Here is a 17106-nt window from a genome sequence, read left to right as displayed (position 1 = left end):
ATCATATCTCTCCCCTCCTTTATGACTCAACACTACCACTTCTGCATGAGGCTGTTCCTAATCCATTGAATTGCTAGTACCATCCCTGCCATTCTTTGTATTTTTCAACTTGCATATGATTTTTGTATACATGTCTCCATCATAATTTCAGCTGCTTGGGGCAACTAGATGGCACAGGAGTAGAACATTGTCCCTAAAGTCCAGAGGATCATAGTTCTCATCTGAACTCAGATATTTAACACTTTCTAGCTATGTGACCCCAAGCAAGTCTTAATTTAATTGCTCACTTTAATTTATTAATTTAATCCCAATTCCATGCCAAAAAACAAACAAAAAAAAATTAGCTGCTTGCAAGAAGAGACTCTTTTAAACTTTGTATACATTGCTAACACAGTGCCTGGAAATAGCTAGTTGCTTAGCAAATAATTGATTAATTACTAGAAGTCTACTTTAAAATGATTCCGTTTTTTAAATTCAATTTACACATATTTCTTCAGAAATGCATATACTGAATAAATTCATACACTGAGATATCTAAATCACAAGATGATTATATTTGAGACCTGGAAGGCACATTAAAGATCATTTCATGTAACTTTCTCATTTTACAGATGATCAGACTCATGACTTCCTATCCATCTAAGAGAGACACATCCTTAATGAAAATTGATCATTTGACAGCATGTTAAACATTCTCTGGGAGACATTATACCTCGATTATGTTTTCAACACCCCTTAAATCATATTTTGATAACTCAATGGAACATTAAATTTAACTCAGCAGTATTTAATGTTTAATCTTAATAGAAAATGAACAAAATTAAAACTTTAGCATTTTTAGTGGTAATAATCTAATCACTATTCTTTATTTCTTCATGACCTTTACTTTCCATGAGGGCCCATTCATCTATTCATCAAAGGTCTGGATTAAAAACTAAGATAAATATAAAGCAAAAAAAAAAAAAAAAAAAAAAAAAAAAGAAAAAAAAAAAGAAATATAAATTGTATTCCTCACTTCCAGAAGCTTCCTGTTTAGCTGTATAGACAAGGGCTTCTTAAGATTTTTCCACTTGTCACTCTTTTTGCTCAAGAGATTTTTATATGACCCTGAATATATAGGTATGTAAAATAGAAATAGAAATAAAACACTTACTGATAATGAATCAAAATTTCACAACCTCTTCATTCAGTTACCTGACTACATATGGGGTCACAACCAGCACTTTAAAAAAGCTTTGGAATACGAATACAATCCTTCCTTTGCAACAACAACAACAACAAAATTCTGCACATATATATTGTACCTAGGATATACTATAAGATGTTTAATATGTATGGGAATGTCTGCCATCTAGGGGAGGGGGTGGAGTGAAGGAGGGGAAAAACTCGGAACAGAACGAGTACAAGGGATAATGTAAAAAAAAAATACCTATGCATATGTACTGTCAAAGAAAATGTTATAATTATTAAAAATTAATAAAAAATATTAATTAAAAAAAAAGCTTTGGAATAGACAACAACTATATTAAACTATTTGGGATCATTCCAAGACCACATGTTGTTCATAAAATGAGTGAGTCTAACAGTGATTCCCCAAAATATGCAGTGATGGCCTTTAAAAGATTCACATATCTGCAGGAGTAAAGTAAGAATATTTTAGAGTGCAGGAAAAGGTGGATCAAAGACAAAGAGGTAGAAATGAATATAGAAGAGGTATACAAGCTAATTGGCAACAAAAGCTCATTTTAAAGAGAGTCTGGGAACAAATTCATGTAAGATTTTTTTTTCTTATTATGAATAAAGAGCTGCTAAAGGGAGTTCTGAAATGAAGATATCATATATATACACACATAAACACACATATAGGTATATGTGCACATATAAACATATGCACGCATGAACACACACCAAAATGTACATATACATACACATTGAGTGCATATATTGTGAATATATGTGCATGTATGCATAAATAGATACACACATACACATAATACATATCCATATATCTCTCCACCTACATATGTCTCTACAGAAACAATGTTAACAAGTCCATAAAACCAGGTAGGAGAACCAGCATGGAACAATGGATGAGAGAAGGTTGTAGCCATGAGTAAAAAAGGAAGCCTGAACATAAAATGATACATGAGAGGGGGATGCCAAAATCAACAGTTGATTGGCCAGGTTGTTCCAGATGGGCATGAAGGTCGAGTGCCAAAAAATAAGAATCTAAGAAACAACTATGTAAAGAAATCAGACAAAATAGAAGCAGATGGATGGACAGTTTCCAATAGATCTAGAATAAGGGAACTGAAATCAGTGAAATTTCCAATGCTTCAGTTCTAAGGAAGACAAAAAAAAAAGATGAGGCTCTAGGTAAATTCAGGGACATAATGAGGAAGAAGATGATAGCTGTCACTGTTCCTAGTTTTCAAAGCTTTGGGTATGTCCACAGTGAACAAAGAATACTCTTTATCAGACCAAGAGTACATGGTGAGAGCAAGACCAGCCACTAAACAGATTTGTCATTGAGCAACTGTGATATGTGTGTGTGTGCATAGAGATAGAAATGTATATTACACACACACACACACACACACACACACACACACACACACACTGTGTATATATATATATATATATATATATATATATATACACACACATACACACATACATGAGTATATAGGCTACATATATGAATACATACACACACATATATACACAGGGTATTGTATATATGTTTGTGTGTGTATTTGTGATGAGTAGTCCATGTTATAACAGAGAGTTAGACATAGAGCCAGAAAGACCTGAAGTCAATGCTGCTTCTATACATATTGGCTGCATAATATGGGGCAAAATGTGCATTATGTTTCATGCAACTCTTTAATTGCATTCCCAGTCACATTGTTGAATGAAGTTTCCTCATCCCAGATTTCCCTCCCTGTATAGATGAAATACAGACATAGCACAGTGCTATGACTGACTTATATCCTTGCCCCGGGAGGGGGGGGGGGGAAGAGGGTCTGTTGGCCAGGTCAGGCCACTAAATTGCTTATGACTATTGGAGCCAATCTGGTTCTTGCACAGTAGAGATATAAGAACCATACAAGTTATACTCTACAGGTTATAACTTGAACTGACTTTATCAATTGTTCAATATCAGATCTATGTAGTGACTGGTCTTGTTTTCACCATATATTCTTTCTTGTGAATAGCATTGTTCACTGTGACTGAATTTACTATCTTGTGCTCTAGCCCTTATGATAGAGTTCTCATTATGTTCCATTCTTACACCTTTGCCTTGGTACTTTCATCAGGACAGGGGTCGGCACCTTGTTTTTAATAATCACCTCTGAAAAAACAAATAAAACTGAATCATAGTGCACATGATGAAATCTCTTATTCCTATATGTAATTATGATGTTATATATGTATATCTATTTAAAGGCTATATCGCTTATTTCTCCTCAATATCTAAATATTTCTATTTCAGTTTCTATCTATAAATCAGTCTCTATATTTATATAAATCTCATAATCATATAGATTTTAGCAAGTCTTTTTTTCTTCACTAGTGACTCACCCTGTTTCATAATGTCTCTCAAAGTCCCCCTATTACACTCTACATGTATAGAGAGTCTTGTTTGTATTTTTTCCACAGGATATATTTTGTCATTTTAAATAAAATTGTGTCACTGAATGCTGTATTTTTAAAATTCAAGCATAATTTTCTTATTTCTCATTTTTAAAATTTCACGTTAATTCTATCTTTCAGATTTCACTGGACTAAGAATGAAGAACACTTTAGTCTCCTCTCTGATCCACGGATCATTTCATCTAATAATACGGGCACATTCAAAATCTTAAATGAGGGACACATCACTCACTTTCAAGGAAAATACCGGTGCTTCGCATCTAATGAATTAGGAACTGCCATGTCAGAAGAAATTGATTTCATAGTTCCAAGTAAGTTTCTCAAAGTAAAACATGTTTGATTTTTTTCCATTTATTTTTATTTTATTTTTGTGGTGGAGGTTGGTTATTTTTAATAAGCACTCATTATGGCATTAGTCTTTATGGTTATCTCTCATAAATATGTCTTCAAATTGGGCATTTGTGATGATGAGAAGTGTAGAAAGAACTGAAGTTTAAAATTGTCCTATGACTAAAGGTAGAAATTTCCCTGTACAAAATAGGACTTTTCTAAGTTCCTTGTGAAGATGCTGTGGTTTGTATAGGCAGCTAGGTAGCACAATAGGTAGCACTGTAAGCATGGAGTCAAGAAGATTTCAATTTATATCTGGCCTTAGATAATCACTAACTGTGTGACCCTAAGCAAGTCACTTAACTTATGTTCTTTTCATTTTCCTCTGCATAAAATGAGGGAAAATAACAGAATATGGCTCATAGGATTGTTGTGAGAATAAAATAGAAAAAAATTCATAAAAGTAAACATTCTTAGAATAATGCTTGGCATGTAGTAGTTGCTATATACATACATATATACACATATATACATACACACATATTTTCATGTGTTCTCCTTCCCCTATAACTAGGGCTATCAATCTCTTGCAGTAATCCCATAACTAAATAATCAAGAAATCTCTCATAACGCATTTATTTAGTGTTTTATATGTTTCAGGAATATGATATCTAAGGGTACAAAGGCAAGGAAAAAAACTTTCCCTGTTCATAAAGAATATTTTCTATTAGTGATGAGACCTAAGTTTAGAGCTGTGTCTATAGAGAGAAGAAAGATTGGGGAGGAGGGCGCGAGAAGGAGGGAGTTTTATAGGAAAGAAATAATTGTCAAGATCTGCATGAAGGAATTGTAATTAAGATCTCTGAAATATATTCATATCTAAGAAGCAAGAATTAAGAGCCCAGAATTTGTAGAAATAATTTAAGACAGAATTACTTTTTGCAGTTAAGAGATAGTGGTTGAACCTTAATTATATAAGACAAATTAATTGTAAAATTGCATTCTCTCCAAGGATAAAGATAAAGCAATGAATTAAACAGATTTCTTATGAATCACTTCCAGTCTCCCACGATGTGTTTTCTCTTACAAAGCATTAGTAGATGTGTGTCGGAGTGTCTCTGTATGGGCACCAAATGCTGGATGTCATATTTAAGGAAAGATATTAAAAATCTGTAGTGTATACACAAGAGAAAAATCAGGGTCAGGTGGGGATTGAGTAGCATGTGATCCAAAGTGCTTAGGTGATAGAAAAGATTTAGGGAGAACATGATAGTAATAGATTGTATTTATGTAGCACTTTATGGCTTATAAAATCCTTTTGTTGTTCAGTCATGCCAGACTCTCCATGATCACATTTTTCTTTTCTTTCTTTTTTTTTTTCTTTTTCTTCTTTTACCTCTTTTATTTGATGAGAAAAGTGGGGCTAAATGGTTTGCTCAGGGTAACATAGCTAGTAAATTTGAGGATGGAATTTAACTCAAATCTTCCTGATTCCAGTTTAGGCACTCTATCTACAGCACTACCAAGCTGCCCCCCTTTTTTTCTGCAAAGATACTGCAGTAGTTTGGCATTTCTTCCTCCAAATTATTTTTCAGATATAGAATTCGAGGCAAACAGAATTAAGTGACTTTTCCAGGACACACTGGTAGTAAGTTTCTGAGACTGGATTTGAACTCATGAAGATGAATCTTTCTCATCCTAATTCCAATGCTCCATCTGCTATAATATACATATATTTCCTTACTTGATAATTATTACAACCCTGTGAGGTATAATCTTATTGAAATTTTGTAAATTAAGAAACCAAAATTCATAGAGATTAAAGAAATGGCCAACTAATAAATAATTGTGACTGTATAAGTTCAGCATTTTACCCCAAATACTTCTTTGGATATCTTGAAATATTTGAAATTTATCACAGGAAATAATAATAATAATAATAATAATAATAATAATAATAATAATAATAATAATATATTAATGTGGTACTTTATAGTTTCAACATTTTTTCCATCTTGATATTTCTATGAGATGGGCAATATAATTATGAAAGCAATGAGAAATTCTGCTTCAACTCTTATCTTCTAACTGTATTCTTTCTCTCAGGAGGAAAAGAAATTAAAAAGGAAGCATAACTCTAATGTGAGCACTACCTCTGAAGACAGATGTAAACTTATTATCATAGTGATGGGGGGTATAATAGCATACGGTTCTTATTGCCTGTTATATGTAAATGAGCCAAAGAAGATCCATTTGCTTAGCTGATACGTGCAACTTTGAGATTTGAGTGTTTAATTAAGGCAAGGGTGGTTGCTTTCATTTATCAGAGGCTGTGAATGGCCACAGTGAAATGTGCTGAGTGGGCTGTCCTTCCTTAGCATGAAGTCATTGAGAGCTCTTGGGCTGGAAGAAAGAACGGCCTTATTTCTCTTTTGTTCTAAGCAGATTGATGGAGTACTATGCAGGAAATAGGAATAAATTAAATCTATTTACAAGGGAACATTGGATCCAGGGCTGTTACAGTCTGTAAGCCCAATAACACATATTCACTATGATGAGGGGCGGGCTATTAGCAATTTGCCAAGCTTATTCAAGTGGAGCCTCTGATATTCAAAAGCACACCAGGCCAGCTCAGTAACAGAACAAGAAGTCAAAATATATAATGTTCTTCTGCAAAAAGGTTAACCAAATGATGTAAATACTAGGAAAATCTGTCATCAGTGGACAGTGGTTGCTACTAACTACACATAGTCCTTCAAAAACAGACTCTTGATAAGTCAATTCAGTTCACATTTTTATTAGTCACCTATTCTATGGCCAGTTACTCTGATAAAGCCTTGTTGCTATTTAGTCATTCAGTCATGTCTTATTCTTACACCATGGACCATAACTCATCAATACCATCCATGGAAGTTTGCTTTCAACAAAGACACTGGACTGGTTTGCCATTTCCTTCTCCACGTGATTAAGGCAAATAGAAATTAAGTGACTTACAATCACAGGGCTTGTAGAAGCCAGAGCTGAATACAGGCTTTCTTAAATACAATTCTAACACTGCCTCTTAGCAAACAGATGAAGTAACTTGTCCTGGATCACTCAACTAGTATATTTGAATTCAGGTCTAATTGAGTCTAAGACCAGTGCTCTACCTTAAGTAGCTACTTAAGTTGTCTCTTTGGCAGAGCCTAGGGTAGGGGCTGTGTGGAATTAACTGAGTAAAGATGCTCTCTCATGGGAATATACCCTTAAGTTTTTAAAGTATACTTTTAATTGTGAAATGAGACTTTATAATAACAAAGAGAGTGATAGCTAAAAATTTACAGGTGCTGTCCCCTTTTATTTCCCACTATTTCTTAATTAGGATTTAAGTAATTCTTTTAAAGATGATAACCTCTTTGAATTCTATATCTGCTTGTATATTGATTCTCTAGGGAAACTTAAGAGTTTCTTATTATTTATTTGTATTTTTTTGTTTCTGGATTAGATTTCAGCAATTAAAATTGGAATCCCCCAAAATATAGGAAAAAAGGCCAGCCTGGGGAGGGGGCTTCTACATTTATACTATAGAATCTTGGTTTCAGAGTTATGCTTTGCACTCCTTTACTGAAAAACACTTTTTCAGACAGGAGATGCCCTTTCTCATAAGATGACAATAAACCTCTTTTTGCTTTTCTTACTCTGAGAGTCTTTGATTGTTTTTGTGGATGGATCTGTCCCACATAGAAAAATAAATGGAAATAATCCCTAGCCTCAAGGAGTTTACATTCTACTAGAGAATGATGAATATATGGGTTAGGGTCAGATTATTGAGGAAATTTGGAAACCAATATAAATATTATTTATATAAATTTGGAAGGAATCTTAGAGGTTGTCAAATCCTTTTAGTTCATTGATGGGGAATTGTGAAGAGATTAATTAATTTGCATAATATCCCACATGAATTTAGCAGATTCCAATCTTAGTCTTCTGATTATAAAATTCAACATGTTCTGCATTTTGTGAAATGATCCCTGCAAGCTCTTTTTGTTGTGGCTAGAAACTGGAAGATGAATGGATGTCCATCAGTTGGAGAATGGTTGGGTAAATTGTGGTATATGAAGGTTATGGAATATTATTGCTCTGTAAGAAATGACCAGCAGGAGGAATACAGAGAGGCTTGGAGAGACTTAAATCAACTGATGCTGAGTGAAATGAGCAGAACCAGAAGATCACTGTACACTTCAACAACAATACTGTATGAGGATGTATTCTGATGGAAGTGGAAATCTTCAACATAAAGAAGAGCCAACTCACTTCCAGTTGATCAATGATGGACTGAGGTAGCTACACCCAGAGAAGTAACACTGGGAAGTGAATGTAAATTGTTAGCACTAATATCTGTCTGCCCAGGTTGCATGTACCTTCGGATTCTAATGTTTATTGTGCAACAAGAAAATGATATTCACACACATGTATTGTACCTAGACTATATTGTAACACATGTAAAATGTATGGGATTGCCTGTCATCGGGGGGAGGGAATAGAGGGAGGGGGGAATAATTTGGAAAAATGAATACAAGGGATAATATTATAAAATATATATATATATAATTAAAAAAAAAAAAAAAAAAGAAATGATCCCTGCAAGATCTACCAAACCTAATATTGGTAGCTGATCTACTATTCAGATACTGCCCAGGCCTAATATTATTTAACTTCAGTTTTCAGATGAGATAAGGATTGTTCAGAGAAGTTAGAATTAATTTGAAATGCAAAATAGAAAGATTGAAGTTGTAGCTATGAGTAGTAATATGGCCAGAAAATTAGTATCAGGATGAGTACACTTAATGACTCAAGAACACTGGATTGATTGGACTGGAGATGGGAGAACCATTTAGAGGATTGTTGTCATAGTCCTGACACAATGATGAAGATGTGAAGTAGTGTGCTGGAAATGAAGATGGATATGAAGAATCAGCTGATATATCCCACTTCAGATACTTATTATAAGAATAAAGCACTTCATCTATCTCTAACTCAGTTTTCTTGTGGAAAATGGGGCTAATCATAAAACCTATCTTGGGGAGTTGTTATAAAGAATAACTGAGATCATATATATATATATTTGTAAATCTTCTGGTACTTTGTAAATGCTATTATTGTTGTGTCACCATTTCCTTTTATTGCTCTGCCTCAATTCCTTGAATTGTTCTGCCTCAATCCCCCTGGTTACAACCCCTCTTTCCTATTCATTAGGACTGAAATAATTAGGGCTGTAGAGATCTGGCCACTCTGGCATTCCAAAAGAGTCATAAAACTCCAGATGTCCTATCTCAGATAACTAATTGACATCCTCTACCTCTATCTCTCCAGACTTCCTGTCTCTAGTTGAATACAGCATTCTCAGTTTATCAGACTTTATGGTCCTCACCCCCAAAAAACATGTCAGAACCAGATTCATGGTCAGTTCTTGGAAATTTCTCACTCACCAGTGTTCAGACTCCACTCCTTGCCTTTGTCTCCCCTGATCATTAGAGCCATATAAAAATCATTGGAATCTCATATTCGATGCTGAATTCTTTGAGACAAAAGTCCACTTTAGTCTTGGAGGCAAAATGATTTCTCCTCTGCCTCCAGACTATCTCTCCCTCTCAGAATCTCAAATAAAATATTAAAACCTCTCTAATCTCTAATTTGCCTCAGTTTCTCCAGCATTATATCATCATCATCATCATCACCACCATTACCATTATTATTTCTATTATTAGTAGTAAATTATATTTCTAAAGCCTTTTCAGGGAAGTTTTATTGGCTCACTTTTTCCTTTCAGGCAAAGTACATTTTCAAAGTCCTCCATGATCTGGCACCAAGCTTCTTTCATAGACTAGTCTTAAGTTCCTCTTCTTTTACTCTTGTCATCAAGCCCCATGATCTCCTTACTCTACCTCATACATGATTTTCCATCTCTGTTGATGATTTTTTTTCATCATCTGTCCCCCATGTCTGACATTTACTTTCTCCCCAGTTCTACTTTTTAACATCCCTTGACCTTTAAAAGTCTCTCTTCACTTCCACATCTCAGCATCACTGGTTTACTTTAAAACTCAGCTCAGAGAAGACTTTCAATGTAATTGTCTTTCCTAATCTTATTAACTGCTAGGGCTTCCCTTGGCACATTCTACTGAAACAAAGTTTCCTTAATGTCTATACATTTTCTATTTATGCATGTGTGTTCTTGATGTATCCCACTTAAACTTATAAAGGACAGAGACTGCTTTGCATTTGTCTTTATATTCTCTGAGCAAACAGCCACTAAGCAAAATGCCTTAAGTAGGTGCTTAATAAATGCCTGTTGATTCACTGATTCATTGACAGATTTGTTAAAGATCACCAGAGGACAATACAAAGAATTAGTCATCTACTAAATTTACAGAAACAATTGCTTCTTTAACTAGGAAATTCTAGGCAATCTTAAAAAGCAGAAATAGCCATATGGGAAGTCAGTTGATTTATTTCTATACTTCATTTCTTGTCTATTCTGGATATAGTCCTACCAAAGAAGAAAACAAATACTGCCATTACTTAGAAAAGACAGACAAAATTCCCTCTAGGGAGGGAGAAGACCACCAAACAAACAAACAGAAAAAAAGCAAACAAACAAAACAAAAAAAGCAACTTCAGAAAATAATATATACTCTGAGGAATCAAGGAACATAAAGGGATTTCATAGAAATCTAAGTGTGCTAAATGAAAGATAAAGAAAAGGAGGCTCACAAAAGTAAAACAAGTCTGTGTGGTGGAAAATATTTCTGCCCTTGGAGTCAGATCAGAGTTCAGGTCCAGCTTCTGAAATTTACAAGTTTATAACAACAGTTAAGTTATTTATACTATGAGATCATTTATTTATTTGTTTCACCATTAAGTAGCTCTAACTCTACTAGTATTAGCTGCTTCACTCTTTTGCTTTCTCCAAATTGTAAAATACTATAAAATATGCCAATATTATTTCCCAGGCTTAAGAGTTAATTATTTCAATTTTATTTCTATTATAAAATATTACCATCAAATAAATGATGAAAAGCAACATTTTATAAGGGTTTACTATAAATATAAGCAAACATCAAGATAGCCCTTTTTCTCAAGGAGAATACATTTGAATGGGAGAAGAAAACATGTAAAAGGGAATTGAAAATATTGGAAGAGAAGGTTCTTATTTATCTATGGGACAGAGGTACAGAAACCAAAAGGTTGGCCTGAGCTTTTCTCTAAAGTGGAAAGCCTTGAAGGATTATACAAATGAGATAAGAGTGAGAAGGTCCTGGGCCTAGAAGGGTTAGAGTTAAAAAAATATTTTCAGCAAAATGGAACATTTTCAGAAAAAAGGATAGACATATTTTGATAAATAGATTTAATATTTCTGTATACTACACTGAAAGAAATAAGAAGATTTAGATAAGATATAAGGAATTTTTTCTGAAAAAAAATACTTGATTAAATTTCTAACCATTTTTCAAAGATATGCTACATCTTCCCATATCTAATTCTTGGGCTAAGAAAAATAACAAATTTTTATGAAATTATAGTAGGACCAACAATTGATCATATAGATAAAAGCAACTCATTTGCTCATGATTTTAAACTAAAATAACCTTCAGAACCTAAGTTGCTAATCAATCTACATGTCATATTTAAATTGTTGTGAGTGACACTTTTAGTTGATAGATTCAAAAGTAGAATTGATTTTAGAAATCATCTAGTCTAACTTCTTATTTTACAAATGAGAAAAATGAGAAAACTGAGGACCAGAGACCTTAGGTCATTTGTCCAAGATTTCTGAAGTAGTAAGCAGCAAAATATGATTTGAATCCAGATTTTTTAAAAATTTCTGATCAGTCCTCTTGCTGTAGTACCAGAAAACTGAGGCGAGTAGAGATTGGTTTTTAATTTTAATGTGGAGGGTTTAAACTAGCTGAAATAATGGAACTATAATCCAAATCACTTGGTGCAGGTAAACAGAGACAGAGAGTTTATATAGGATTTTACCTAACTAGAGTTTGTAAACAGAATACATAACTTGAGCATACAATTGTATCCTAAACGTATTGCAGCTTTAGGGGAAACAAAAGCAGATGGAGGAGGGGCAAGGATACTGGGAAGAATGGACAAGCGATAATTCCAGGAAAGTATCATAACTTAAACTTGACAGGATAGAGGTCAAGATAGGTCAGTAACTCAAAAGGAAGGGGAAATTATCCTAGCAATGGTTGAGATAATGCACCTATACATTTATGACACAATGGTATGTAAAGGAGAGTCGGAACCTCAAGATTTTCTCAGGATCTTTTCTAAACTAAATTTTCCCAGTTCTAATTTCTCTCTCTCTCTCTCTCTCTCTCTCTCTCTCTCTCTCTCTCTCTCTCTCTCTCTCTCTCTCTCTCTCTCTCTCTCTCTCTCTCTCTTTTTTTTTTTTCTGAAGCTGGGGTTAAGTGACTTGCCCAGGGTCACATAGCTAGAAAATGTTAAGTGTCTAGACCAGATTTGAACTCGGGTCCTCCTGAATTCAAGGCTGGTGCTCTATCCACTGTGCCACCTAGCTGCCACCTAGCTGCCCCTTCCCAGTTTTAATTTCAGGGATGTTGGAAGCTGCAATCTCTAGGCTGATGGCAAAGCCTAGCACTGACATCAAATGTGCACAGCACTCCTGCAGAAACAACATTTCCTTCTATGATTTTCATTAGTGGACTACTGTAAAGTTCTGTCATCTCTCAATTGTAATCCTTCTCTGGGAGGAGGTTTCTTTTCTGTAAAATCTTTTCCTCTGGGAGCAGGTTTCTTGGGAGGCTTCTGGAGCCTCCAGCCAGAACAAAGGTAGAATCTTGATCCTCTTCCTCTGAATCCTGGCTCTGAATGTCCTTGAGCTTCCCTGAAGTTCTCTCGGGAAGTCTTGTCCTTCCCTAGTCTAGACTGTTGTTCAGACTCAATGTTGCCTCTTTTTATCCTCCTAGAAAATGGGCTTGTGGGTACTGCAGGGCTTGTGGGAACTACTTACAATCAATGAACTTGCTTGTTTGAACTGAGCTAGAGAATTTTTAAGTACCAACTTAGCACTTAGTAAAAACCTAACAGACTACCATTTTCTATATTATTTATGATTGCCTTGATTACAGCACTAAACATCTAAAAAAATCTGGTGACAAGGGCAATTTGGGCAAGTTAACTAGAAATGATTCCACAGGCATATTCTGTCCTCATAAAACTAATCTCTCTCTGAGACAGATGAAGGATACATTCCAAAAATATGAAATGTTCCAAATCCCAGTAGAGGATTACCTAATTGAAGTACAACAGGGGCTCCAATACCATATACAGGCATTTATTGAATACCATTGTCTTTATAGGAGAGAATCCAAGGGTCTAAGCCACAGTGGTGTTTATTAACTTGGCCTCAGAAAAGATCAGTTTGCCTAGGAATCAGTAGAGAGTTAAAACAGCTGGAATTGACCTAAATGCCTATGTACAAGATTCCAAGTCAGGGAAATAGAGGAATCAAACAATCCATAAGATTGACAAAGAAGACATAAGTAAACTAACAAAATTCACTGACATTTAACCTTGTATAACATTTACCTTTCATTATTAGCTTCATGTAATGTAATCAATAATTTACATTTTACCATAAAAAACTTACTCAAATATTAAATGTCAAATGTAGTAACATATAAAAATCAATAAGTCAGACACATGTCTAAAGACTATGTTGACCTAAAGTAATGTATATGATCATGATTTAGTATAAAAATAAAGCCTGAAGGAGCCTGAGGGATGGGAGCATCACTTCCATCACTTCCACACTCAAACTATCCCATGACTCCTGTCTTCCTTTGATGCCGACCCTATTCTTCCTGCTTAACTTCCTGGACCCCCGTGCAGAGGCTGGACCCCTGCAAAGGAAGGGGAATGGCTATCACTTATTGTCCAGGGCTCAACACTGCCACTATTGCCCAATATTCTGTATCATTGAACTAATAATACTAAATCTTGTATAAAGATGATACACCCAATGTTTATTTCTGTTTCATCAAATGTATTTTATTCCTTGTGTAGTCAGTCACCAATCAGTTCTTTTCAAGTGACTCCATTTTTTTAACCTTGCATGATTTTGAGGATGGAAATTCTATAGGCAGTATACATGGGTTCTAATCACATCTCTTTAGCTCTTTCCTATCTCCTCATGATGAGTACAAGGCAGTCGCTGCCACACATGATCACTTACCCTATCTTCTCATTAGAATTGTGGACCAATAAAAACACTTATACAAGAGAGATAGAAAAAAAATGTATGCAAGAGATATCTGAATGAGGATATTCTTTATTGTCACCAGGAGTTACAAAGTGTGCTGTAGTCTGAGTTCAGATTAGAATAGTAATATGGCAGCTGTCAAAATGCATTCCCATTTTCTTTCTGTATAGAAGAATCTGTCCTCTGATATGTGTTATGGATGTTCTTGAGATTGTGTTCTTTTCACCAGCAGCAATTGATGTTAGGATTATCTCCTTTTTCCATTATCAGATTTATACTTTGGATTTTTGGATATTGTTGTTGGTTAAAGAGGTAAATAATAAGTAAGGGAAATGAGAAGAGAGTCTGATTCATCTTGTTCTTATAGAGTTAGGGATCTGTATTTCATGGCCTTTTCTATTTTTCTGAGAAACTCTTTTCTATATATAATACAAAAGGCATGCAATGGAGAAAGACAATGGCAGTCTGCTGACAGGCTGACTTCTTAAACTCATTTAACTCTCACCCCATCTATGTCAGTGTTTGTTTTACTAGTGAGGAAACAAGTTTGGTTATATAGGTAGGTATTAAGTGGCAGAATAAAAATTGTAACTCAGATCTTTTGTTTCCAAATTTAATCTTATTTCAATTTCATCGTGTTTTCTCTTTAAAAGCTAACATTTATATAACACTAAGTTTTTCAAAGCACTTTAAAAGATTATGTCATCTTTACTACAACACTAAGCAGTAGCTGCTATTTTTAATCCCTATTTTATTGATGAAAAATCTGAGGCTGATAGAGATCACTGACTTGCTCAAGTGTCATACAATTAAATGTTTGAGGCACATTTTGAATTTAAGCTTTCTAACTACAAATCCAGTACTCTTTCCATTGGGCCACCTAGCTATCATTAATTTTCTTTATCATGGGCTATATGACTAAAATGTTTTTGAGGAATTTCTCTGAGCTTAACCTAATCAGGCATAATCAGAAAATCAGGGTTACCTTTGTGCTATATATAACAATGAATTTTGAGGATGACTTTTTGTTGAGGATATTAGATATGTACATAAAAATATACATATATATTCACACATAAAATACAATGCACATAGGTAGGTATTAAGGAATACACATGACTTATGTGTCACATGTGTCATAAACACATATGTACAAAAATACATTCATATGAAATCTATGAATTCATTATTGTTGTGGACTACTTTGGTAGATTAAAGTTAGACCATCAATGAAGAGTAGAATTTATTCTGCAAGTTATAGTCTTTGAGAATTTCCTGGAGCCCTGAGAGGTTAAAATGGCTTACATGGCTTGCTCAGGGTTATATACACATGCCAGAGGAAGGAGCAGAAATTATATTTTACTACACACACACACACACACACACACACACACAGGTAATACTTTTATATCTGGGACTGGTTCACTAACCATAAGGCCATTAATGATTTCATTTCTTTTTATATATTTTATCATGAGTTTAAATATTTTGAATTTTTACAGAAATAAAAACTGCAGACAGCATTTGATATTATCTTCAGAAACCAAAGATAATTGGAACAAATGTTCATTTTTAACTCAAAAGTTTTTTGGCTTGAAGTTAAAAATTTTACCACAAGTTTTAGAAAAGTAATAAACAGTTTTTTTCCTTTTTTTTCTTGTCATTTTTTCCCCATTTTGTCTACAATAGGAAAAAAAAATGAAACTTTCACAATTTATTTTTCCCCCAACTGATGCACATATATTGTAAGGATTCTCTAAACACTTAATTTCAAATTTAACTTAAAAATGACTTTTAAAAAAAAAATTCTGGAAATTTCATCTTTAAATGTTGAGAAAACTTTCCAGATTTCATGCTTTTCATAGATTAAACATCTCTACAAACACATACCCACACCCCTAAGATTCTTGAGGTGCAGGACATACACCTCAAATTTCAAAATAAATACCATATGACTTCTTGACAAACTAATCATTTTTCTCTTCAGACAGATAATTGAGGCTTGATTCTTTTTCATCATCAGATATGGAAAAATCTGAGGTATTTGATTCATTGAAATTTTAGTGAGAGAAGCATAATAATGATCCTTACATTTTTCTCTTCATTTTAATTAACCTTTGTGTTTTGTTAGTGTTCATGTTAATTAATTAGATTTTAAATCAATTCAGCATTGATTAATGCTCTAATTTATGCATAGAAGTATGGTAGTAGCTAGGAATAAAAGGAATAATAAAGACAATCTTTGACTAGTAAGTACTCATAACTCCATGGGGATAGAAAGGATGTACTTAATGGATATTTAAACAAATAATTCAGTATTTTAAATGCTGTCACTAAAACATGAAAATCTTTGAGTACAGGCATAACAAAACTGATATTAACTAAATTCAAAAGATTTCCTCAAGAGCTAGAGTTAACTTCTCCCACTTGATTTTTGCTGAATTTTTATTCAGGAAATTGGTATGTATGGGCTGGTCTTTTTTTCATAAGTGCAAATTAAGCTATTAATTAAGATAATGCACCTCTTGTCTGTTAACGCAAAACATTTTGTCAATCAGTGTCTCATTATTCTTGTTGTTTTAGTTGCTTTGTTTCTTTTATAGATCATACCATGCTAGATTGTAATTGGAACAAAATTTTGAGGTCGACTAAGATAATTTTGTACAGTCATTTCAGTCATATATGGCTCTTCATGACTAAATTTGGAGCTATTTTGGCAGAGGCACTGGAATGGTTTTCCATTTACTTCTCCAGCTCATTTTACAAATGAGGAAACCGAGGCAAACAAGATTAAGTTACTTGCTCAGTATCATATAGCTGGCAAGTTCAATCCAATGCTC

At 34.0% G+C, this 17106-nt stretch overlaps 1 protein-coding gene across 20 annotated transcripts in view; it reads left to right on the top strand.

Moving 5' to 3' along the window:
- CHL1 (cell adhesion molecule L1 like) overlaps nt 1-17106 on the top strand; it is a 273073-nt gene that overhangs the window by 167837 nt on the left and 88130 nt on the right. For all 20 annotated transcript variants that reach the window (XM_074284088.1, XM_074284083.1, XM_074284087.1 and 17 more), the window contains one exon: nt 3778-3968. In XM_074284088.1, the coding sequence (XP_074140189.1) occupies nt 3778-3968 (191 nt within the window). The remainder of the gene's footprint in view (nt 1-3777; nt 3969-17106) is intronic.

The sequence above is a fragment of the Sminthopsis crassicaudata genome, chromosome 1 (genome assembly GCF_048593235.1).
Source record: "Sminthopsis crassicaudata isolate SCR6 chromosome 1, ASM4859323v1, whole genome shotgun sequence".
NCBI classification, from domain to species: Eukaryota; Metazoa; Chordata; class Mammalia; order Dasyuromorphia; family Dasyuridae; genus Sminthopsis; species Sminthopsis crassicaudata.
The sequence above is the reverse complement of the archived record's forward strand: the minus strand, read 5'-3'. Positions and strand labels throughout refer to the sequence as shown.